Genomic DNA, 27,323 nt, shown 5'->3' with positions numbered 1-27,323 from the left:
TGTCACATCTTAGGAATTCATAAACTTTCCCGTCCTTGAGGATGGTTATATATTGAGGCATTTCTTTAGGTATGTGTATGAATGAATGATGTACTCACTTTTTTCTGCTGTCTGTACTATAGTACAAAGATAGCTTAAACTCAGAGTGTGTGTGTGTAAGTGTGTGCACATAAAACTTAAATGGCTTATTGAGAAACTAAGAATAGTTTTCCCTCTCAAGCAGGAATGAGCATTTTTATGACAAGAACCTGGTTTTTATTTTATAATGGGTTCAGATTCCTGGGATGATGGTAGGGGCCCAGGTACTGACTACTAATGGTGAAGCCCCTGCAGAGTGCAGGTGTGGGTCTGAATTAAGTCTCTAAGGATATCAGGAGCTGCCATCACTGTCTTCAGGTTAATACTGATATATCAATTAAAGTTTTGGGTGTGCATGAACTTCATCTCCAAAAGGGTGGAAATAGCTATTGACTAACCATGCCATTTTTATACCTAGGACGTTGTTCGTGATACTATATTTTTGTGGTAGTACTCTCTTCTTAGGTGTGGTATAACTCTACAACCACCTGTTCTTTTTTTATTAAGCACTTACTCTTTTTTTTATTATCCTGTGATACTAAAGCATAAATAAGGAAAGGAAACAAGACTGCACAAATCTAAATTATGTAATCTGTGTATGCCATTATTAGTTAAATACCAACTAATAAAGGTATCAAAATATATTATTACCTTTTGTTAAAATATTTGTTGTTTTTCCTTGGTCTTTTTTTTTAAGCCTCCTAAATCCCTCTTTATTCTGCCGTGATTTTGTTACTAAGAACATGTGAAGTAATTATATCTCTTACTTCAGGCTGTCAAATTTGAATGGAACCTTGAAAGTCCTCTGGTACAACTCCTATTACACCGCTCATTGCAAAGCATCCAGATTGCCCACCGTCTTTACTGGTAAGGTTAACTAGGATAAAACACGATGCCCACCGTCTTTACTGGTAAGGTTAACTAGGATAAAACACGATGCTTTTTTTTATTGTCAGCTTCTAACTGTGAGGCAGATTTAAAAGAAAATTTCTTTACCTCGTAATTGATATAAACTTCCACTTAAAATTCAGTGAAATTTGAGTCTTTGTCAAGGTTATTTTTATTTATGTGTGTAATTTAACTGTCATCTTCGAAATCTTTCTTTTGTACTCTTGCTCCTATTTAAATCCAATATGAATTTTAAATCTGGATGATACCTTTTCTACAGCTTTAAATCACCAAGGTTATTTGTGATCATATCTGCTACTGGAAGATTTTAATTTATAATCTAGTTATAAGATTATGGATGTTTTAGAAAATTGTGTGTTTTAAAAGTAATTTCTGTACAACTTTAGTTATAAATAGTGGAATCTAAAGGTCAGCATATACTCTTTGTGTCGAAAGTCCCTAGGGCACTGAACTTTTCCCTAATCATAAATTTGGAATATTATTGTTAGAGAAATAGACTTATTTTAGAGATATCAGAATTTCTCTCATCATTACCTGCTCCCGATCCACGCAAACATAATGTTCTTTGGATGCTTTTCTTCCTACCTTTCTTTCATTACTAAATCTGTAGATTCAATTTTACAGTGAAAATTTAATGACTGAATGAATTAGCTATTGAATGAATAATAGGATTATGTTGCCTGGGCCAATTTGTGTACATGCAGACTTGTCACAGAAACGGGAAGAAGGGGGCTGCTTGAGCAGTCAATGTTCCTTGATGCCAAACTAGAGCTGGCAAGCCTAGAGCAAATTTTGGAGATCGGCCCTATCAGATACTAGGCAATGGATATCACTAATGAAGTCAAAACTGTATTGGAGAGAGAATGCGAACAGTCACAGACTAACCTGAGTTAGGAATAAGGGCCTGAAGAACAAGCTCATGCAGCGGTTACTGATGGAACCACAGAGTGAATTAAGTCTGTCTCATACCAGAAGTCCTTTCCAAGGTGGCACATAGTATTAAAGGACCATATTCTATAAGTTTTAATATGCTACACATAAAACTGAAATGATACAATCTGCCCATTCATTTTCTAAACAATCTACCCTAAACTTTTTTTTTTATCTAGAATTTTGGGGCAACTTATCAAATTAGGGACTACTCTAAATAAAGCAAAATAATGTGGAAATTTTGCAACCCGTGATTTGAGGCTACACATATCCCTCTCACCCCCTCTCTTAACTGCATCTCCCCTGGTGCCTGAAATTCTCTCATTAGTGAGTGACTTCTTTTTCCTGCCCAGAAGTTCTTTTCTCATATGAAAAAAATATATATATTTAGGACATAATGCTTATGATAAATTAGTTTATCATCTGTTTATTTATGTGACTAACATTGAAATGCTAGACACTCTTGAACTATTAAGAATAAAACAGAATGGTCCTTGCCTAAATAAACTCATAGGCTATCCATGCATTAGCATCCAGGCAGCAGGAAAGAACCCACTGGCTATGTGGCAAGGACAGAATAATCAGAGGGAACTGACAAGAAATTTTGACCATTTTACAGTTTTGCCTATAACTTGTTCCAAATACAACTTCTCATCAGAAAGGCAAGGCTGGCCATCAAGTAAATAAAAAAGCCTAAATGTGTGCTCCCATTCTGTCAGAGTTAGACACTGATAAAAGCATCCAAATGAATGCACAAAGGAGGTAAATGCCCTCTTTGCTTTGATGTCTGAAACACTCCCTGAAGAAAGAGTAAAGAGCTGTAGATTAGGGAGTTATCGCAGTGTAATAGAGCACACATGATACAGAATCAATAAGAGGGTTTAATGTCTCACTCCTTTACCTTCTAAAATCATTATATTGCTACTAATTCACCTGTACAATGCAATAAATAATAAATTTTCGCTTCACTTTTTTGTAAGGGAAAGATATGTCTTGTTGTCATTTAATATTGATCTGTTATAATCATCTTTCCTCCTGTTGTTCTCAGTATACGCCAGACAAAATCCCTACAATAAGCAATTCACTCAACTATCAATAGCTGTTCTCTACCCAATCAACCTGAAAAAAGGGATGGATATTTGTAAGAAATACAAGAAAAATTGCATTTTACATAATAATCTCTAAAATCTCTTAGCACAGTTTTCTAGTTAAGGCATAATAGAGGGCCAGTTGTTTTTGTCTGTTTTATTTCTACTTTATGTAGTTGAGGTTTTATAAAGTTCTTTTAATAAAAGGATTTTTAAAAGCAGAATACAATTTTTAAATTAACTTTCTAATATCATTTAAGTCTTATTACTCCTATTAAATACACATGAAAATAGAATCCGATACACAATTCCATCACAAATCCATGCAAAAGCCAGGAACAGAGCTCCAGCTTAAATTTATTTCTAGCTTAAACTATTTTTTCTTAAAATTATTCTATTTTGTTTTAAAAAAAGTGAAGAGTTATAAAAATGAACATTTTGTGTATATGTACTGACCTCTAATGTTGAAATGTGAACCATATCTGGCTTTTGGGAACTGACTTTCTAATCCACTCTAGCAATTTTTCATTATAAAAGCCACATGCATTTACATCACCACTTCCTTAGATAGTAATCAGATTTCCCTATAATATTATCAGTCCTCTCTGTTCTAGTTTAGGCTAGAGATTTGGAGTAAGGCCTTGAGAAACAGCATTATATTGCTTAGGTTTCATTGTTTCTCAATCAGACTACAGCTTTGCTCTAGCCAACAAAAAATGTGGTCAACAAAAAGGCATTCTGTTGAGAAATCACTTTTGTCTTCTAATAATATTTGAATTTGACTTCCAAAATGAATATATGAACATATATTCATAGAGTTATAGGATTGGGGAATCAAATGGAACCTTAGAAATCATCTACTTAATATTTTTCCCCCAAAAAGGGATTTTAACAAGTTAAATGATTTATCCAATGACAGTTATCTAGTTGGTCAAAGACTTGAGATTAAAATCTTTTCCCATGGCATATCATGTCTAATTCAGATATCCCTCTAAATCAACATCTACTTTTTAAAAAATACAACTCAAATTCATAAAATGTTTTTTTCTATCAATAATTACAAATTCATTCAAGTACTGAAAAGGTGACTTTTTCTTAACTTGAAGGCAAAACTGAAAAAAAAAAGCACAAATTGAGATTTTTAATAGCTCAAAATTTTTGCCATTAGGTATTGGTGCGACCCACAAGTGCTGTGAATTATCATATTAATTAATAAGTATGTGCAATAAGCTCCCCAAAAATGTATACTTGAAGAAGTTTCGAAGGAAGTAGTAGGTTTTTCCCAAAATCTTTCTTTTATAGTTCCTAATTTATACATAAAACACTATATTTGCTCTTCGTATTACTTTTAGACCATTACTGATAAGAACACAATTACTGAGTAACTTATTTAATAAAATTAGTTTTCACTTATTTTTAATAAACATTATTAAAACCAAGACTCAGTTTTCTCAGAAACACTAATTAAGCAACTAGCAATATGCTACCGAAATTCAAGTCAGCCCACTTCATCAAGTTAAATGAGTTAGAAAATAAATTCCTATAGTCCAGACCAGAACTTGGCAATAATAAAATGTAAGCAAAATCAATCTTTAGTTTTATTCTAAGTGAAAATACCCAATAAGCAATTGGATATAAAAATCTGAACAGCAGGAGAAAGATCTAAATTGGCAAAGGAAAATTGGAACATACCAGCACATTGATGGTACTTGTCAGGCATCCATCTTATAGTTCAGTCATCTCCTGAATTTGGAGTTTTCACCTGGACCCCACATGAGAGAGAGAGAGAGAGAGGAGGGAATGAGGGAGGGAGGGAGAAAGGATGAATCAGAGCATCATATCATTTTTAGGTGTCACCTTTTTTCCTTGTCTTTTTTTTTCCTCCCAGTTTTATTTATAAATAATTGACATGCATTATATCACTGTATAAATTTAAGACATACAGCAGGATGGTTTGATTTACACATATTGTGAAATGATTACCACAATAGGTTAACCTAACATCTATCATCTCATATAGATACAGGATCCCTTGTGATGGGATCTCTTACGATTTGCTCTCTTAACAACTTCCTATATATTACATGGTAGTTTTAGCTATAGTCATCATGTTGTACATTACATTCTTAGTGCTTGTTTATATTGTAACTGGGAGTGTGTACCTTTTAACCTCCTTCCTCCAATTCAACCATCTCTGTCCCTCCATTTCTGCTAATTACAAGTCTGATTTCTTTTTCTGATTTTTTTTAATTCTGCATATAATTAAGATCATACAGTATTTGTTTTTCTCTGTCTGACTTATTTCACTTGGCACAATGCCTTCAAGTTTCATCCATGTTGTCACAAATAGTAAGACTTCTTAATTTTTGTGGCTTAATAGTATTCCATTGTGTGTGTGTATGTGTATTACAGCTTCCTTATTCATTCATTCATTCATTCATTCATTCAACTTAGGTTGTTTCTATGATTTGGCTAGTATAAATTATGCTGTTATAAACATCGGGATGCAGATATCTTTTCAAGTTAGCATTTTCATTTCCTTTAGGTACATTTTCAAAAGTGGAATTGCCAGATCATATGGTAGTTCTATTTTTAATTTTTGAGGATTCTCCACACTGTTTTCCATAGTGGCTATACAAATTTACAGTTCCACCGATAGTTCACAAAGGTTCCCTTTTCTCCACATCCATGCCAGCATTTATCTTTTGTCTTTTTGATGATAGCCAATGTAACCAGTCTGAAGGCTCATACCACCTTTGCCAATATTTTACAGGTCAGAAATCAATAATAAGGCCCCATATAACTGTAACGGAGTGTAGGAATCAGGTGTGTATCTAAATACAGAAACAGAACACTGAAGAGATGGAGGGCATGAAAAAATAAAACCAAGATTCACCATTACATTTTTGGTCTCAAAAAACAAAAAAGGATTGTTACCTAACTACTTAAATAAAAATCATCATTTTGACAGACATCCTTTAAAAATGTCTTTCGTCCAACAATTCTATAAATATTTACAAGAGTTTTAACCTATGGGTATATTTTGTAACCATTTTACCTAGTGGGTTGAATATTAAGATATCTATGTAGCTCTGGCAGGTGATATCTCAGCTCAAGAGTCCAAAATTGAATTACACATTCCTACCCTCTGCTCCTTTAATCCCTTCCCCCTCTATTACCAAATCTTTTTTAAGTCAGTGTCCTTGTTTATAGCCACTGCCAAGACACTCAACACAGAAAACATGGGAGGCATTATTCTTTTTTAATATGTTAGTTTCAGGTGTACAGTACAAAGGGAAACGTTATTCTTACCTAATAACTTTCCTCATTCAATCAACCCTTAAGATCTGATTATTGTTTCTCATAAATACATCTTGAATTTCTCCCTTTTTTCCTATTTTCATGTCTAGCACCTTAGCTCAAGCCTTCAGTGTCACCTACTTGGGCTATTTCAACAACCTCCTCTTTGTTTTCCTTCACTTTTATTTTTACCTGTCTCCAGCTCATACATCCTCCACACTGCTGTCAGAATAATCTTTATGTAATGCAACTTGATCCCTAACTCATAAAGTAGGTTCTAGTTCCTGGGTAGCTCACAGCTGATTAGCATAATTCCATAATTCCAGTCAGCACCTTCCTGTTGATCGGATTTAGAATTATTAGATTATGAAATAAAAATCTATTGTCCCTTAATATGATCTTGCAATAGATTTTCATAATATCAACTCTGCCTACCTCCCTCTCCCATTTTGTATGGCTTTCTAAATCCAAACATAGTCTTTTCTATTCTCAAGACAATTCAAACTTTCAGAGGTCTTTTAGCCCTGATGATCTTCTACATGACATTTCCCTCTGCTTGAGATGCAGCTGTCCCATTGCTTTTATAGGGTCCTTTAGGACTCAGCTCAAATTATATACTCTTTGAAGATGTCTCTGACTTTAGCCCTTACAAACTGTCAATATAGTTCTTAACATATTGCTTACCTTTGCTTACTTCACCATTTCCCTTCTTGCTGACATACTTTGGGCTGCAGGTGACAGAAAATCCTGATTCAACTGGTTTAAACAATATGAAAAATTAATTACTTTACATAACAAGAAATTTCTTAGTAAAATGGTTCCAGAGTTTATTATTGCAGCAGATCACTGATTTCGTCATGACTTAGTTTCTTTGTATCTTTCTGCTCTTGTCATCCTCAATGTGTTGACTTGTCCTTAGTCCAGTTTACATCATGGCTACAAGAAGACTGCCACAGTTGGTATCACAACCATACATGACATCAAGTAACAAAATAAAAGAGGATAATCCTCCAGGAAGAAAATTTTCTTTATAAACCCCATATCAGAGTTTACTTTGTATATATCATTTGCCAGAATTGGGTCACATGTCATCCTGAACCAATTACCTGATCAAATGACAATCAGATTAATTGACTTATCCATTTGGTTTAGCATATTCAGAATTTATATCTAAACTGGTCCCCAGGTTTGAATGTTTTCATACCTGAATAAAATCATATTCTTCATTCAGGTGTGAAGTGAAGAATAGATTAGGTATAGCTAAAACCCCATGTTCCGTTTCTGGACTGTGACACCTATCTTAACCATCTATCTTTAACACATAACAGTGCACATAGTGCATATAATTGGTACTCAATAACATTAGTTGGATAAATTTAAAAAAATAATCATAGCACATGTATTTATACTGCCTATAATTTAACTTATCTTGATTACTGTACTTAAAACATCAGGCAACTAGAAGAAGTCCTATTATACTAAATGTATAGAGTTGATCATTGGCATTCTGATAATCACTTCTGCTCTTTTTAAAAAATACACTCCTCTAGATTGCTGGAATTAGGTGAAGTTGAATTAAATGACTTACAGAAAAATATGATGTTATGGAATAAGTTTTTGAAGAGGTATCAGGTGTTAACACTGACTGAATCCACAGCATGGGGGGATTTATGCTGACTTAACTATGCTGCTTCTTAAAATCCTGATTGAAAATGAAAGGCTATATCTAGTGATTTGGCAAGAAGTATTTTACAGGGAGACCATGCCAAGCAGCCGCTTACTATCTCTTAAAATATAATTTTCTATATTGAGACTCTCTATGAGCCCTGGGGAATTACTGAACAGTTTCTGATGTTTGCTGGCTCCTATGTTCTCCTTTTTTTCCCCTGAGCTGTGCAGATTTATAGTTCTTTTTGTTTTGTATCAGTTAGTGACTAAGTTCTTTATATTCAAGCCCATTTTTCCTTTCCATATTTGCTCATCAAAAGATCACTCGTTGAAAAGGTTGAACAGAAATTTTTGTTACTTTTTTCCTAATTCAATTTTCTATTTTGTTTATGTGCAGTTATTGTAGTTACAAGGGAGAGGCAGTTGCTTTATTTTTCTTTGTCTAAAAAACTTCATCTGTGTTACATTTATTGCAACAAAACCCATACTTCGGTATTTTGATCAAATATTTGTCATGTATAGTAACTTAGAATTCTTGTACTTGTTTTGGCATGTATGATTCATTTTTGACCAGTGAAGATTGAACAGCTTTCACAAATAGTGCTCATCTTCAGAGCTGACAGTCTGTCTGATATACCAACCTCTCTTGACAATGTCAGATAATTTGATGTATCTTGCTTGAATTTAGTCATCTGAAATTGTTAAAGAAAATAATCCTAATGTACCTGTCATTTTCCTTTTTAAAATGGGCACTACGTACATATATTTCCATGGTGCTATAAATGTCATTAATTTACTAAAATGATGAAACTTCTACTATTTTCTTCCAAATAAATTTTACTGTAACTTTGAGAGAGGCCATAAGACTTCATCCAAAGCTTTAATTACTAGATATTGTGGAGGACAACTGAACAAGTAGTCCACTGGACTTCAGTCAACAGTGGTAGAAAAGTACATAAGAAGTATATTGAGGAAAGAGAGTATTATGTTGGTCATCCATTCTTTTATTTATCTCTCTTCCCCAAGTTTTTATGGAATGCCTATTATGTAGGTCATTTATAGCTCTTTTGTGAAAGGGATAGAAAATATAAGCAAATTTCAATAAACATGGTTTAAGTAATGGTTTTTTAAAGCCTACTAGCTATTTCAGGCAGTTTCCACAGATGTTAGAGTCTATTTTTAATCTCCATTGTCTCAATAAATTAACATTTCATTCAGAAATTTTTAAATCCTCTTTGATTGGATTATAAACCCAAATAGAATGTATTTGTTCACAGTTATTTACTCTTTGAAATAGTTGTGCCAAGTGTCCAGAGAACCCCTATCCAAAATCAAGGAACTTCAGGAACCAAATTGGTGGTCACATGGTGACTTAGATAATCTTCTGGAATGTTTTGCTATCCTTTCTCTGCTATATAGACCAGAACACTAAGGTTTATAAAGTCTAGTAAGCTCTTCATTGAAGAGTATTACAAAGAATTCTAATCATCTAACTGTGTTTTCAATACTCTTTCTTGTCATGTTAGTGCTACCTGTGGTAGACATAATGTAGTTAATGCTAGATACTATGCTAGTCACTTTTTCGTATTATTTTACTAATTCACAACAACAACTCTGTTATCTTTATTTTTTCTGGTGAAGAAATTAATACTCAGAGAAACTAAGTATACAAAGCTATTAAGTAGAAGAGCCAAAATTTGACCCTGTACCCTATCCACTATGACCTTTCAACCCACTTAAATATTATGAAAATAAATAACAATAAAAATAAAAGGCAGAATAATGTAATACTAAGAGAACAGTTTTTGGAAGAAAATACACTTGGGTAGAAATTCCAACTCAGGTTTCTATTAACTGTATGGTCTTGGAAAAATTACTTACCCTCCCTGATCTTTTTCATAATCTATAAAAGATAAGTAATTACGCCTAACAGAGTTGTTAAAATAAATTGAAATCATATATATTATCATCTTTAATATATATTTAACACATCCAAAGGATATATTTTTTTGAATCATTTAGAAAACATAGGAAGTATCCTCAAAATCCAAGTTCTCAAGGTTATATCTCAAATTAATAATTACATAGAATTCAGATTCTGGATTCTTGACATTTGGCTCCTCACTCCTACCATTGTTCTTTGTTTTATTACAATTCAAATTTATAATTTAATTTTACTATTGGAATCTGAAATAGATGGAGCAGAATAATGATTATATAAACAACTAGTTTACAGTCCTGTTGAAAAAGCATCTTGAAACATTCTAAGTATCAGAAAAAGTTGGGAATATGTGAATCATCTAGTTTCAGAGAAATTTAACAGGCAAAAAAAAAACTCTAACAACATTCACAGATTGCCTGTTGATACTTGTTTTCACATTTCAACAGCCAACATCTATGTACTCACATCACTCATCTGCCTGCTAGCACAATTGAGAAGAAAAAATATGAGTAGAATTTTTCATCATTACTTTTTTTTCCTTTGGTAATTTTAAAGTGTTATGATTGCAAACTGCAAATGCGAAATCGTACTTACTCAAGAAGTTGAGAACTTAAAAGACAAAGAACTTAAATAACCTCTTACAACAGCAAGAGAATGAATCAGTAAAGTGTTGCTAATACCACACTAGGAAAGCATTATTGACTATTTAAGAAAAGATAGGAAGTCACTGAAATATCTCATGAAATGGAGAAAATATGATTGGTGCTTTTCTTAGATTTGTCCAATATTTAGCCAGATTTTTAAACCTTGAATGATTTATTCATTTGCTGTAAAATTTTTATAATAAATCTGATTACTGAGCATGTGACTACAGTGAGATAATTTGTTCTTGAGGCGTAACTCATTCATTCAGTTTTCACTTTAAAGGTTATACTTGAAGATATAAGGAGTACGGAGGTCAGGAATTTGTAATTTTAAGATTGAGTAGGAAGGAAAGACCTTATTAAAAGATAGTGTTTGAAAAAAAGACCTCGATTAAGTTTTAAAAAATGGGTTCCATAAATATTTAAAGGAAGAGGATATCAGGAAGAGGAAAAAATATATGCAAAAAAAATTTAGGTCTGGGTTTGGGATATTAGAGGGAACACAATGAGGCCAGTGTGGCTGGATTAACCTGACCAAGGAGAAGAATAATAGGAAATGAGGTCAGAGGAGAAAAGGGTGAAGGTGGGGGCAAGTTATATAAAAATTTCTGTCATTATAAGAATATTGGCTTAATTCTAGGAGACATGGAAAGTTGTTATAGTGTCCTAAGAAGATGAAAGATGTGATTTGACTTATATTTTAACAGACCATTGTGCTGAAAATTGATGAAAGAAGAGAAATGACAGGAACAAGAAAAACATTTAGGGGGCTAATGCAGTGATCAAGATAGAAGGTTATAGTGGCTTAGACTAGGGCACAGTAGCAGAAGGAGTGAGAAATGGTTGAATTCTCTATTTTTGAAAATAAAGCCAACGGAATTTTCTGATGGGTTGGATGAGGGATGTAAGAGAAACAATTAAATGATGATACCAAGGTTGTTACCTGAATGACTGACGGAATAGTCTTTTCAGAAGAGCATGTTTCTAGAGGTGGGAAAAAGATATCAAGATTAATTTGAACCTATTAAAATCTGAAATATATCTGGACTACAGATAAAAAAGAGGGAATTACCACAAAGATGAGGTCTAAAGCTATAAGAATAGATAATGTCATAGGGGAATGAGAACAAACAGAGAGGCAAAGTGCAAATATTTAGCAGTAAAGCCAAAATTTAAAAGTTGAAAGGATAAAGCAGAAGCAGAATAGAAGACTAAAAAGAATCAGCCAGAGATGTAAAAGATATACCAAGTGAGAATGGAATCCTGCAAGACTAAATAAAGTATCAAAAAGGTGATGTGATCAACTTTGTCAAGTACTGCTGATGGTTCAAGTAACAATGATATCTGAGGAGCACTGTAGAGGTCATTGACAAAGCAGTTTTCAGTGGAATAGAGATAAAAGCCTGACAGAAATAGATTTGACAGAAAATGGACGAAGTATCAAAGATGATGATTTTAGAAGCTTTGCTGGGAAGGGAAAGAGGGATATTCGATCATGAGAGAAATTTTATTTGTTATCAAGATGGAGGAAATAACAGCTTTTTTATATATATCAACGGATAAAATCAAATCAAAAGGGCGACATTGATGAAACAGGAGAAAGTAAAAAAAACTTCCAGTGCAGAGTCATCGGGTAATGATAGGAATTAGAATCTATGGCAAAAGAAATTGGTACACAGAATCCACACACAGTAACAAGAAAAAAAGAAGAGTAGATGGGAACAGGTAGGTGGGTAGATGTAATGGTAGTTTTTTGAGAGAAGGAAACGAGATCATCTTTTGAAAAGGGCAGAGGTGCTGGAGATTTGAGGACTGAAGGCTCATTTGGTATTGCTGCTTACAAATTTAAAATAGAGACAACCAACATGTTTGTGTGTCTTTCTCCTTGACCAAGAAATAGTGGAGAGTTTGATTTAACCAGAAATGCTATTTACCACAGTGTATCATGAAGCAAGAAAGGCAAGGGAGTCGAAGGTATACGAAAGTGATAGATAATAATGCTAAACCATAAAATTTAACTTGTGTAAGAAAGGAAGTGAGAGCATAAACTGGGTTAAAGAAATTAAAAAGAATTGATGGATAATAGGAGCCTCTGTGCATGAAAGATTGTAAGCATTGTGGTACTAGTGGCAGTAAACTAGAAAAACAGGAGGGGAGGCGAGTATAGAGTAAAATGACTAAAACTGAGATTAATGAGAGTTTGCAAGCATTGATAATAATAGAGTCAAGTATATGACATGAGATTGACTGATATTAAAGATAAAATCATTAAAGAAAAGGGCATTAAAAAACCAAGTCTATAATGTGAAACATTTGAGTAAACAGTACAGCATATTTACATTATGTATTTAATATATTAGAAATAATTCTCTATCAAGACACTGAAATATTTAAAAAGAAAATTGAATATACTAAATGTATAAAAGAAGTTGAAAATGTTTAAGAACATTTTCCTTTGCATCATTCTCCATATTTAATTTAAATGTTAAGTTTCTACATTGTATAAATAAATAGCAAATATATAAATAGAAAAGCATGTGAACCCTTTTCATTCAATCCCTAACTTTCCCTTTCAACTTCATTTTCTATTTGCTCAATGTACTTACTCATCTTTGGACTGTACCAACATATCTACCACTGCTTGGCGATATCCTGACTTCACATCTCCCTGCTGCTTGAAGATACTAAAATGTTCTTCTTCCCATTTGCCTGGAAAACTCGGCATTGCTCAATACCCAGTCTTTTCTAAATCGTCTCCATTCTTTGCTAAAGTCACTTAAGCCTTTTTCTGGATTCCCGAAGTACTTATCAGATTGCCTGGGAATTAACTTTTTAAAGCCTGCACTCCTGGCTAAACTTCTCGAAAGCAAGGGTTAAAACCTCCAACAAGTAACCAGTTCAATGTGATTTCTTTGAACAATTTTAGTCAGGAAATAGTAAATATAGAAGATAATCAATGCCCTTAACACTTGAATTCTGTTATAATTTGACACTAACTTCTTTTATTCTCTGTGAGTTCATTTCCTTAGCTAAAGTCACATATTATGTGTCTCAATTTTCCTGGACTGTCTGAATTTGAGTACTCAAAGGCTCATTTCTCAGGAAACCCCTCAATTATGGGCAGACTGGAACTATCATTCTGCCTAAACCACAATCATAACCAGCATGTATCCAGGGCTAATAGTGATGGTGTCTGGCACTACGTTAAATATTTTATCAGTATTAACTCAATCCATACAATAGCCCCACCATTTGGTACTATTGTTATCCCCTTATACAGATAAGAAAAGTTAGATATTAAATAGCACGGTCAAGTTCACAAAACTGTTAGTAGGGGAATGAGATTTGAACCAGGCAGTTTGACACCAGAACTCCCACTCTTAATAATTACACCATGTTGCCTTTCAGAGTCACAGAAGTGTTATTAGCATTAGCAGCAACATTAAGAATACCAATACCAATACCTTCACCATCACTTGCCTTGTGTCTAGGATGTACTAAGTGCTTAAGATAGCATCTATAAGTAGGGTTGCCAGATAAAATTCAAGATGTGCAATTAAATTTGAATTTAAAATCAACAATGACTAATCTTTAGTATAAGTATATCCTATGCAATATTTATGACATCCTTGTGCTAAAAAAAGTTATTTGTTATTTGTCTGAAATTCAAGTTTAACTGGGTGTCCTATACATTTATTTGCTAAATCTGTCAACTCTATGGCAACTTTATCTGCAAGGTAAGTGAATGAGAAAATTAAGCCTCCGAAAAGCTAAACAACTTGTTCAAAGGTAAAAAGCTTTGGGGTAGGGTCATAAATGTCTACTTGATACATTTATTTCATTTAATATATGAACATTTACTCTTCCAATTACATTACTGTTTCTTTATCGAACCTCTGACATATATTAAATAACTACCTACATCTAAGATTAGAATTTTAAAATTTTATTTTTTCAGGATGTTTAGTTGGCTTATTCATTCATTCAGTTACTCATCTGTAAAAATACTGTGTCTGGACCTATTTATTTTCTGTGTGCAACAAACTCAATAATCACCTACAGTATATAAAAAGTCTGAGATTTTCTAGTGATACAACAAAGGACAAACAAATAATGTACAAGGACAGTTGGCTAGATACATGAAGTACATGCTAGAGACACAAGTGCCAAGTGCAGCAATGCAGGTTATTCTGCTTAAACTCCTGATTTAATTGTTCTTTAAGCTGTGTTTCATTTTAATCTCCTACTTCTAACTGTGCATTTTATTATTCAAAAGAAGCTATACAAATGTAAAACTTAAACAAAATTTTAATTCAATAGTGTATCTGAATAGCAGTTTCTATTAAAGAAGAAAAAAAATTGACCAAGTATCAGCAACGTTTAAGACCTGTACTCCATTAGTTAAAGACATCAGATTAGAATTTAATGTATGATATATTTTTGCATAATAATATACTTAAATGAGAACTTTATTGAAATGAATAGTCACTGTTTCCTTGTTTGAACTGACAATATTAACCCCCAAATTATGAGAAACAACTTTATTCATCTCACTCAAAGACATTTAGTGATACTCATTGAGTGTGGAACACTGTCAAATATGCAGTGGACCAATTTTAAAAGTATAAGAAGTATTATTGCCTTTCCTAGAAAGATTTACATTCTTTCTTAAAAGAATAAGAAAAATATAAACAAGAAATTAAATCCATACTGACAAAAATATTCATAAAGTAATATAACTACTGTAAAACAATTACAATAATCCTCAAGGGAATAGAAAATAAGTATCTTCAGGGTTAGTTGAAATTAGCTGAAATGCATTCTTGGGAAAGAGGTTTTGACACTGTTTTGAGAACATGATAGATAAGGGAAGTTAAGTAGATTCTAAGAATCTCATACAAAGATGGGCAGAAATGAGAATGGGGTGGCTAGGTTAAGTTTCTGAAACCGAGTTCAATGTAGGAGAGAAAGGGAAAAAGAGTACCAAGTTACAGCATTATAATTCATCAGATTTACCAACTACATTCACAATTGATTAAGCTATTGAGGAGTACTTCTTTTAAAATGATAAGAAAAGCTACACGTCTTCTTGTGCCATCATTTTCAAATAGGCATGAGTTAGAACAAAATATTTCAGGCTACAAGTTCCTCTGCATGGTCAGTTCCTTAATTTTTACTCTGGAATGACTACCTGGAACCTGAACAGATCTTGCAAATTAAGAAATATTAGTATTCAGAAATCGATAGGGTAATTACTCTGCATGTACTGCTGACCATGTGCTTGTGTTTGTGACTGTGTATACATGTATGAATACATGTATGTGTATAGCTGTGTATGTTTATATAATTTTTCATCAGTAATAAAAGGAAACATACACATATACTTAATATTTGTTTTTGTTCAATGTTATGTAAATATATTTTACTTTACTTCATATGCCGTTATGGTTTGGAAAAGTAATGTTTCTTTTCATGCAATAACACATAAGAAATGAAAAACCATTTCTTGTGCTGTTTCTTTGTTTAATTAAAGGAACTTCTAAAGAGTATAATGTTTACCCTTTTGTTTCTACAATCATTGGAAATTATTCTATATGTATCAGTAGAAATCCTATTGTCAAAAGTTGAAATTTTGGTTAAAAAAAGTAAAACAGAGGCAGAACGAACAGAAAATCATTTTATGGCACAAGTGACATGATTATAGTAAGAAAATGGCAAACACTAAACTCTATTTCTGATCTCTTACCATCCAATAGTTCTAATAATTGTACATGTTATCCCTAATTATTTAGATATGAGAGATCCAAAAATTACCTTAAAATAGGTTGGTGAAATTTGAACAGGAAACATTTTAGAGTGTAATGACCTTCTCCTTGCCACTCAATAGCTATTTATTTATACAGTTGCCACTTCAGCATTGCCAATTCATGAAGCATTATATAACTATGCAAATATTCACTCCAAGCCTTATTCCTATTCATAACTCTCATACGTTTTAAATGTATTTCATTTGATAAGAAACAAATATCAGCTTTCTCCTTGTCCATCAGAGAGTATTAAAGCACTATTCTTTTACAAAATGAATACATAAATGAATCAGTGCATATAAAAGCTCCCATTTCAGTAAAATTTATACTTATTCTCCAAATACATTATCAGTCATTTCCTTATGTTTGACCTTCAACTCCCCTTCCTGGAATGACCTCTCGAGTCACAGTATTTACCAGTCCCACCACTAGTATGAAGTCTTACTTGAACAACTTCAATCTGAAGAATTTCTAATTCTGCCAAAATCCTATATCACATTTTGTCCTTATCAATTACTTGGTACGTCTATTTCAGTCTTGTATGTAGGCCTGCATCTTATGAATTCTCACTTAGCTTAATATATGTAGCAAATGCTCATCAGTATTTTTATTGAACTGGGGTTGTAAAATCAGACAGACTAAAAATTTGATAGTGGTTCTGATATCTCCTAGCTGCAAAATTTAAATTCTCACTTCAATTTCCACAATATAGAATGGGAAACAGACTCTGAAATTGCAGATGGAAGTTTAATTGTTATGATTTTTATGAAGGTTTGTCAACATAATTTACATTTTTAATGCACTTATCTCTTAGCAAAGCAATTTTGCTTGTATGCACTTACTAAAAATATAGTAGGACATGTGAAAATGATGTATGAATGATAATATTCACTGTAGCTTTGGATGTAGAAAAAACTCTAAACATAATTATTAGTAGAAAACTGGTTAAGGAGGTTTCATTATACCCATACTAATAAAACTCTCTATACTTTAGAAAGCACTCCATATACTGATTTAAAATTGTCTCAAAATGTATTATCGTATTCAGAAAGCAACATGCAACCTGTGTTTATAATATGTTAGTATTCCTGTAAGAAATAAGAAATACATACTTATTAATTTACCTTAATTGCTGATGCATGGAAAATCTCTGTAAGGATACAAAAGAAACCAGTAACGGTTTTGTGTAAGGAGAGAAAAGGGGCACACAGAAAGAAGAGTGGGAGACTAAAATTTCACATAGTCCCATTTACATCTATTGGATTTTGTGACATAGATGCATCACCTATTCAAAAGAGGTAAAGAAGTAGAAAATTATTTTTTAAACTTATAATTAGTCATGCTTTAGGGCAGCAGCAACAACAAACCACATAACCTTTTTGTACCTTTTTATAAAACACAAAACCTGACACTGGCAACATTCCACTTAATTATTTTATCATACAGAAGGGAATAAAATTTTTCCAGATGTCTTCTTTTGCTTCTCTAGACCCATTCCCCATTCTCCATCCTCCTCTCTGCTTCTGGAGGCTGACCTGCATGGACAGCTTTCACAGTTTCTTGCTTGTGGCCTCTTGGTTGGGCATGACCAGTGGGTAGCCCTAGCAGAAGATTACAGGGAAAGAAGAAAGTGCAGTTAGGTGTATACTCTCTGCCTCTACCTCTCTGAGGTTCTCCTTTAGTTGTGCCTTCACTGCTCCTTTCATGGCCACCAACTCTCTCCTGAGGTCCCAAAACACCTCGCACTCCTCAGGCCTAACAGTGTTGACATTTCTAGCATTACTGGCCCCCACTTACTGCTTATTCATGGTCGTTTCCCTCCACCCTATCCACACCTTTTTTTGTAGTTGCATTATGCTTTCCTCAAATTATTTAAATAGACATCATTTCCTCTTTGAACTCTGACTGTTACAGTAAAGGAAGTAAGCTGTGTTGTTGGTGATAGTTGTTTGCTATAATTAATACAGGAAAGAGAAAAAATAAATATTTTATCATAGACATAAACCATATGTAAGAACATAATGGTTAGAGAATTTTTTGTTAATTTCAAAAAAAAAAATATATATATATATATATGTGTGTGTTTTAAAATAGTGTATTTGAAACAAAGTACAGTCTATTTAGTCTACTGGTTTTCAAAAGTCTGGTTTCCTTTCTTTTTTGCTCCTTTTTTAAATTTGATTTCTAGATGTTACTATTTATAGCACACCTACTATAGAAAAGAAAGTAGAAAAAGAGTTCAGTGAAATTCCTTCATTTAGAAGGGATGAAAAATATATTGATATCTCCTTGTAGGTAAAGATCTTAAACTTCTTCCAGTTCTTCCCACTGGTCTATGGTGCTTTGACTTTATTCAGTGATTAAATACAAATATTGAACTACTACATATTGTAGCAACTTCTGCATTATTACTACAAGGGTACTCAATGGTACCCTCACTTGATTCATGTATCAGGTGATCATTTTTCACTTATAATCAGATAATATCATGAGAGAAGAGTGAATTCCAAAACATATAGCAATTGACAGTGCCTGGCTAAGTAGATTTCTGTTATTTTGAATGGCAGAATCATTATGATACTTTGTAATAATGTAGGAAGTAACTATGAAGAATTTTTGTCCAGACAGATGTTCAGTGCTTATCTTATGACAGAACACTTGAAAAAGTCATCAAACATAAAATGAGTTGTGCCTTAACATTTCCAAAATATGAGTTCTAAATTTATAGTGTTTCTTGTAATGTCTAGTAGTATGCTACTTGGCAGGTATTCTCTTAAAACACACACACACACACACACACACACACACACACACACACACACACACTTCATTTCATGTGCCTCTCCAAGATGAAGGTAATTTTTAACAGTAATTGAAAAGTAAATCTTATTTTTTTAATGTCCTGCATAGGGAATATTTTTTAAATGTTATGTTTGTTTTGGATATGTTTTCCTAAGTTGATTTGTTGTCAAAAATTATGTAAAACTGTTAACCACAAAAATCTCTCATATCTATGCACTTTTAAAACTTGGAGATAGAATTTTATAACCTGTTATAAAATTTTCCAAATAAAGAATTTAAAAATTAGTAACTTCTACTAGTTTGTAAGAACTAATAAGTATCAGATAATATTAAAAATTTCTCTCAAAAATTTTAAAATGTTTTATTAGCTACTGGGTAGTGCTATTAGAAATTATTATTATTATTATTATTATTATTATTAAAAATACATCAAAGATATTAGTCTGGACTATGGAGCATTTCTCTTACTTATATCTCTGCGTCTTTCCCTGAAGTGAAGCCAAAGAAACAAAATATTAAAACCAGACCTCAGCAGCATAAAATGGTAAACTAAGATCTTAAAATATAAAGCACAATATTCAATAACAGAATTCTCACTAAGTAGTATTAATAATAATATTCAGAGAGTATTTCAGTTAATATATAAAATTAAATTAAAAATATTTATATATACTATTTTATCTTTATCTCATTATTTTTAATTTTTCTCCTGTGTATATTTTATAATATAATATATAAGTATGGAAGAATATGCACATAATTCTTGAATGAAAATATATATCTGAGAGTTGCACTACAGTTTTTTCCTGTGAGAAATATATAAGGAAAAAAGTAGTGATCTGTGATTTAATCTTTGACTTGCAGGTCCTGAGTGTTGGGGTTAGGCCTCAGGTTCAACATAATCATTCAAAGTAATGCTTTTCTTGACGTCAATGACAATGCTAAACATATTGGAATGTGCTCTTAGGAATTTTCTTACAGGTATTGATTCTGAAAAGTAATTGTAAAGCTACAAAGAGAGACCCTCCGTCAGCTTTGTTTTATTCTTTTTAATTGAAAAACTAACTGTTTTTTTATTGAAATAATTTGTGCAAGTGAACACAGCTCAGTTAGCTTCTAAATATAAATTTTAAATTGTGTTCTGACTCAGTGCCTAATTTGAATGTTGTCAGTTGTCTGTGGTTTAGAGTATTCCATGCCAAGGTTACTCCTGTTTGTTAGAAAGAGCCAAGACTTGACTTAATTCTATCCCACTGCTTAGCATATTATTAATGTAAAGCACCCTTTGGCTTTCAGTGTCATAAAAATACTAAGGCATACTTATGTGATACACATTCTCTTTCCAAAACAGAGTTTTTCTACTAATTTTTTCTAGCAAGAGAAAATTAATAATATTCACTTATTTTTTCACTCATTCATTCATTTAATTAATTCATCAAATATTTAATGAATGCCTACTGTGTATTAAGCACTGTCCCATGTGCCAGAGATACAGTTGTAAAAATAAAAACTGTGCCCTCATGGAGCTTACATGCTAGTGGAGGAGATATATAAATATGGTGTATAAAATATTACATTGTGATAAGTACTAAAAGGAAAATAAAACAAGGAACCATGTTGAGAGGGTAATATTTTAGGTGGAGTATCCAGGGAAGACCTATCTGAGAAGACATTTGAGTAAAGATATTCAAGGGAGCCAGCCATAAAGCTATTGGGTGAAGAGCATCCTATGCTGAGAAAACAAAGTGTGAAGTTATCAAAGTGTGAATGATATGCTAGAGAAGTGTGAGAATCCAGTGTGATCATGCTAAGCAGATGAGTGTCTGAATGAGAATAGAATCCATTAACAGGATCATTTTGCCTGCTGTTTTGAGAATAGAATTAAGGGGACAAGGGCAATAGCAGAAAAGTCATAGATTCTTAGGAGGCTAGTGAAATAACAGAGTGAGAAAATCTACTGTTTAGGTGAAAGTGGTAGCAGCAAGGTGGAAATATTATATTCTAATTTTAAATTTTAGAATTAATAAAATTTTAGAATTTTCTATTCTAAATGTGAAGATGGAGCTGACAGAATTTATTCATGAATTGGGGTGTGAGGTGTATTCGCTATCTAATGCTACATAACAAATTACCCCCAAATCTTAGTGACTTAAAAACATATATTTACTTTCTTGCTGTTTCTGTAGGTCAGAAATTCAGACAGAGGTTAGCTGTACCCTCTGCTTCAGGTTTTCTCCCTCATGAGGCTATAATCAAGGTGCCAATCTGGGGTCCACAGACAAAAGGAGCAGCATTTATTTCCAAGTTCACTCAAAGTGATTGTTGATGGGATTCAGTTCCTTGCCAGGAGGCCCTCTTGAGCATACAGGAATAGCCAGAGAGAACATCAGCAAGACGAAATTCAGAGTCTTTTATAATATAATCACAGAAGTGACATCTCATCACCTTGGTCATATTCTGTTGGTTAAGAGCAAGTCACTAGGACCAGCTCATGTTCAAGAGAGAGGATTCCATAGGGCACGAACACAAGAAGAAGGGCATCACTGGGAGTCATGTCAGAAGATGCCTTCCACTTGAGGCAAGAGGGGATAAAAAGAGATAGGAATGATTCTGATATAAAATAATAGTGAGTAGGATCATCTTATTTGAAAAAGTCTCTTTTGATGTTTAAATTTTTATTTTTCTTCCTTGAACTAAGGGGTGAATCGCAATAAATTTTAGGTTTCAAATCTTCATACTTGTCAATGACCTTTGTCTGTGCCATCTTCTCTTGTTTTTGTTCTTTTTTTTTTCATCATTCTGGAGTTTCCACAAGTGACCCAGAAATGTTGGTTAATGTTTCAAATGTGATCATTATTGGGTTACAGGACAATAACACAAAGTCTTTGTCTTCAAGAAGAATGGAGCAAAGGCAATTATTTACTAGTCAGAAATTTAAGGAAATCTAGATGCAAGTTTCAAAAGAAATTATGTTTTTAAAATTTAAATAATTTGTCCAAGGCAATACTATTAATAAGGCAGAGCTGGGTTCGAGCCTGTGCCTGTCTTATTTTAGAATCCATCCTCTTTACACAACAGTTTTCAGTTTTTAAGAACTTTGTGTTCCTGAGAGACAAAGCCAATGCCCTTGAAGCCATCAAAAAATGTTAACTTGCAAAGCATTTTAATGTGAAAAGAAAATAAAAAGAGTAGTAAAGATGGACTAGAATAGAGACAAGACCCAAATGAAGCCTTGAAGAATAAATGATAAAGATATCCATATTATATTATACTTTGGGTTTGAGCATAGGCAGTTATTAAATAAATTTGAATATAAGATCAATATCAGCAGAGAATGGTTATATGCTTTTGTTTGCCTGTACAAAGTTATATACTACCTCTCTCTTTCTGAACTTATCTTTATTTATAACAGCAGTTGAGGAAGTGAAAAAACTGAATATGCATATGGTGCATTCCTGCATTATCCCTTCAGTATAGAAAAATAATTTATAAATCCTCTTCCATGGCCATAAGAAAATTATAGCGTCAATGGTTTTGGCCATCAGGAAATTATACTGTTGTGCAGACTACCGAAAATAGAGCCCATTTTTCAGCACTACTAGCACTGCCCTCAGTTCTGTGCTGGGCCTATTTCTACTTGTCTAAACCATGTCATTGATTTTGGAGGATGTATGTATGTTCATACTATTCCAAAAACTACCCTAGGGCTTTATTTTACAATTCTCCAGCAAGTATATGTTCCCAAACTCTCCTTTACTGTAAACTAATCACCTGTGCTGATTTTTAAACTTTTTATTCTTTATAAAATAAGAATCAAGTGCACTGATATATACATATTTTTTAAATAAAAAGCCTAGACCCTAGACCCATCTTTTATCTTAGACCCTCTTTCAATCAAAATAAATCTAGTCATACTCATGGCAGAGTTAGCTGCTACTTCTTGGATTTGCTATACGAAGTTGACATGAACAATGACCAAGTAGACTCTACACGGAGCTAGAGTTGTGTTGATCACTTTATAATAAGTAAACCGTAATCAGAAACTTAGCATTATTTAACTAAAATCTATATCTAGATAGGCAATATGGTTTAGAGTGGCTAGACAGATATTTAAAAATCTATACAATTCAATTCTTCTACAATCTTTTTTTCTTTTTTAATGTTAGCAATTCATTTTATTTCAATGTTCAAGATGAGATTTAAACATCTTAAATTTTATTAGCCAGCCCCTCCTGTTTTTGTTTGTTTGCTTTGTTTTTGTTTGTTTGTTTTGTTGTTTTCCTTTCCATAACCTAGGTTAGTTTTACAGACATGAAAGGATGGGGAAATTTTAGGGATGGCTAGTTAGATATTCCAATTGCCTTTAATTTCCAAGAGTGGATTGAACATCTTAATATAGTACATCTTTTAAGTAATGAAAGCAATGTTAACATGAGTCAACAGCTCTCCAGGCATACTATGTTAATTAGAATAAAAGATATTTCCATACCCCAAAGAACTTGCCTATATGATGAATTATGGAGTAAACCAAGAAGAATAAGCAGATTATGTGGTTATTCTTGTTACAGCAAATGTTTAGCACTGTGCCTGGCACTTTGTAGATGCTCATTATGTATATTGTATGAATGTTAAATGAATTTTTCAAATAGCTCAGTGACATAAATGTTTAGTAGATATAGCAGGTGGAATTCTAAGATGACTCACAATGACCCTTGTCCTTGTGAGACTCCCGGCTCTTCAGTGTAGGAAGAACCTGTGAATATGATATCATTCCTGAGATTATGTTATATGGCAAAAGAGATCATCCTTCAGTGGTCCTTACTAATCAGCTTAGCCCTTATAAGCAGAGAATTGCCTCTAGTTGGCAAAAGAGGGAGTCACTACAACAATTCTAAGTGTGAGAAGAAACCACAGTGAGGAGACATTCTATGGCTGACTTTGAAGATGGAGGAGTCTATGTGGCAAGAAATGATAATGACCTCTAGTTGTTAAGAGTAGCCCCCAACTAATGGCTAACAAGGAAATGGATATCTACAATCATAAGGAACTGAATTCTGCCAAAAATCTGAATGAGCTTATAAGCAAACTTCTCCCCAGTTGAGTACTCAGTCTGGCCAATATCTCGATTTCAGCCTTATGATACGCTGGGCAGGCTACTCAGCCATGCAATGCTTGGACCACTGAGCAACAGAATTGTGAGTAAATAGAATTTGGCCATTATTTTAAGCCAAATTGTTACACTAAACTTATAGTATAAATTCTAATTATATCTAAGAAAAATAATTCTTTGGACAGTTTTAAGAAGTTTATCACCTGGAAACCCTCGGCAATTTTTTAAAAATATTTTTAGATAATCTCCAATTGTAATATAGATCCCCCTAAATAACTGCATATAGAAGAGCAGGTATTTGGCATAAGACAGTTAAATATGAGTTGTTTAAGTCATTCACCTAATTCTACAGCATTTAGAAGAAGGAAAAGAGACTAGTCTACATAATATGAGCAACAAATTAAAAATGTAGCCAATATTAGGAAGCAGTTATTTTGTTTGGAAACTTCCTTTCACTGCAGCATAATCCTCAAGCAAATGTGTATGGGAAAAGATGAAAAATTTGCTTCTACGATTTAAATATTGATCTCTAAGAATGTGTAGGCAGCTTTATTTCTTTGTATTGTGTAGTTAGCAGCTTTCCTATTAGGAACAATTAAATTCAAATCTCACTATTTGGCTTTTACATTAAAACTGCATTAGTTATATTGAGATTTACATCTAGTCTTTTGAGTGTTTAACCTGTGCCTAAAACTCTTTAGTGAATTATACTCAATATAATCAAGTCATGGTGTGTAGAGAATCACTGCTACTACACATCAAGTGCTATATTCAAGCTCTCTGAACCTAGGGCCAGAAAGGAAGGGTATCTTTTAATTAATTTTTCTACAATGTTAAATTTATTCAGGCAGCATGGCATAGTGGTTAAGAAGTGACCCTGGATTAAAGTAAATGTGAATTTGAATCTGACACTGGGTAGTTGTGTGATTGTGATGACATTGGGCCCACCAGATAATTCAAGACAACCTCACTACCTCAAAATCTTTAATTATATTACAAGTCTCTTTAACCATGTAAGGTAACATGTTCACAGGTTCTGAGTATTAGGACAGACATAATGGGGCAGGGGGTACATTGTTTGGTTAGCCAGAGTAATTTACTTTCATTTTTTCCCTGTGTTGTCTTTAGTTTACTCTATGATATGTTAGCTAGAAAAAGCTGAAGAGACTTAATTCTAATATTAAACTTTATAGGTGGTCTACAAAATATTGGCTACTCAGAGATACTACTCAAATTAAAACACAACCCTTTTGCAAAAAAAATTAGAGAATACACTTTGGAGCACAATGGGGAAAAAATGTGGTGTTCCCTGAAGGATGTATATTCTAGCTGATATCAGGATAAACTAGAGTGAAATTAGATAAGCAGTCCTTTCCTCTATTATTCCCTTCTGTATGCATTATCTTGACTATCTTAGTCCAGGCCTATTTTTGTAGATCACTGACAGGATAAGCCAAAAGGCATTGATGATTCTGAAATCTGGACAAGCGCCCATGGGAAAGCTGAATGAGATAACTATTTTTTTTTTTTTAACTGTGAGAAAATCTGAAAACTTAAGACCAAGTTTATCAGAGAGGAAGTTTTAAATGTGGACCCTCTAATTTTATTCCAACTAATGTCAGTTTTTATGAAGTTGAATTTCTGACTCAGGAATTTCTTCTTACTGATTAAATTGGCCTCATTTCAACATATAATATTGGCTTCTTTTTAAAGATCAACTTGCTTATCAAAAATATAATCTATTCTCTTTATTACTAATAAAAGGAAATTTCCCAGCATTCATTATTTTCAATGGTTTAGAAATAATTTTTTTTTTAAATAAATGCTATCATTCATAAAATATAGTGTTTTTGGCATAGTATCATTGCTCATTCAAGAACACCACAGCCTTTATCAGCTGTACTTAAAAATATAGCTTTTCTATAAAGCATAGGAAAATTTAAGTAATTGATAATAAGGATATATTTGATTTTGACTCAGTTTAATTATTGTCATCATCATTAGCACTGATTTTTGTGATCTGTGATTTCTGTCATTCTCTTACAGTTATCAGATTTGCTTTAGCTATTCATTGTCATAGTATACCTCACATGCCAACATTTTATAATGTACAGAAGAGTTTCTTTCCCCATGTGATTTTTGCACCTATAGTAAAATATATCAATTTTTAATTGCATATCTAAGAGAAACAAAAGGCAGCTAGAAACCAAAGCTTTATCTCCTTTCAAAAATGATAGTTCTGCGTTTGGGTAAAATGCTATAAATTAAAATTGTTAGCCACCTCTTGCTCATAAAGAAATCTTTCCTCTTTAATGCCTCAATCCAGTTTTCTCCTCTCATAGATAAACTTGGCATATGCAATGTGGAGGATTCCTATTCAATGTTTACATGAGGAAAAGAATGGTCCCTAATTAATCACCAGTGGACTGCACCAGTAATTATGCATTGGTCGTGTTTCTGATGCAAATATTCATAATTTGAATTAAATGTAATGAGCACAGGTAGTTTAACAGCTTTTAGTCTCTGATGAAACCAAGGCAATTAAGACAGTTTTTATGTTCATGAAATCACAAAAACATAGAATGTGAGAAATGGAAGAAATCTGATATGTCTTCATAACCTATTCTCTCATTTTACAAATGTGGAAACTGAAATCCAAAGAGACTCAATGTCTCCTCTAAACCACCTGTGTTAGGCATAAATGAGTTGGCAATAGACAAATCTGTGAAGCTCATAAAGGATCTTTGTGTCTCCATCCTCTACTGTGCCTTTTGTCTGACTTCCTCCCTGCCCATAGTTATTCATTGCTTTCCTCTTCTCCTCACATCAAAGTTAGTCAAAGCTCTGATCTCAGGCCTTTATGCTTCCTGTGTACTTAATTCCACCATACCTTCCCCAGAATTATTTGTATTAATAAATCATAAACTATGGAATTGTGGAGTGAAGCACTGAACTTAGTGGATGAAAAAGGTGACAAAACTTGAATACTGGCTGCCTCTTAAGTGTAAGGTTGGCCTCCTGTGCCCTTAATTAATGTTATTAAAA

General features: G+C 33.0%; 1 protein-coding gene across 1 annotated transcript in view; it reads left to right on the top strand.

The window, feature by feature from the left end:
* Positions 1-27,323, top strand: part of PIK3C2G (phosphatidylinositol-4-phosphate 3-kinase catalytic subunit type 2 gamma) — a 270,689-nt gene that overhangs the window by 114,136 nt on the left and 129,230 nt on the right. Inside the window, exon 20 of the mRNA XM_016124109.2 lies at positions 851-945. Coding sequence (XP_015979595.2) covers positions 851-945 — 95 coding nt within the window. The remainder of the gene's footprint in view (positions 1-850; positions 946-27,323) is intronic.

This window comes from Rousettus aegyptiacus, unplaced genomic scaffold (genome assembly GCF_014176215.1).
Source record: "Rousettus aegyptiacus isolate mRouAeg1 unplaced genomic scaffold, mRouAeg1.p scaffold_m13_p_2, whole genome shotgun sequence".
Lineage (NCBI taxonomy): Eukaryota > Metazoa > Chordata > Mammalia > Chiroptera > Pteropodidae > Rousettus > Rousettus aegyptiacus.
Note: the sequence above shows the minus strand (reverse complement) of the source record. Positions and strands in the feature narration are given on the sequence as shown.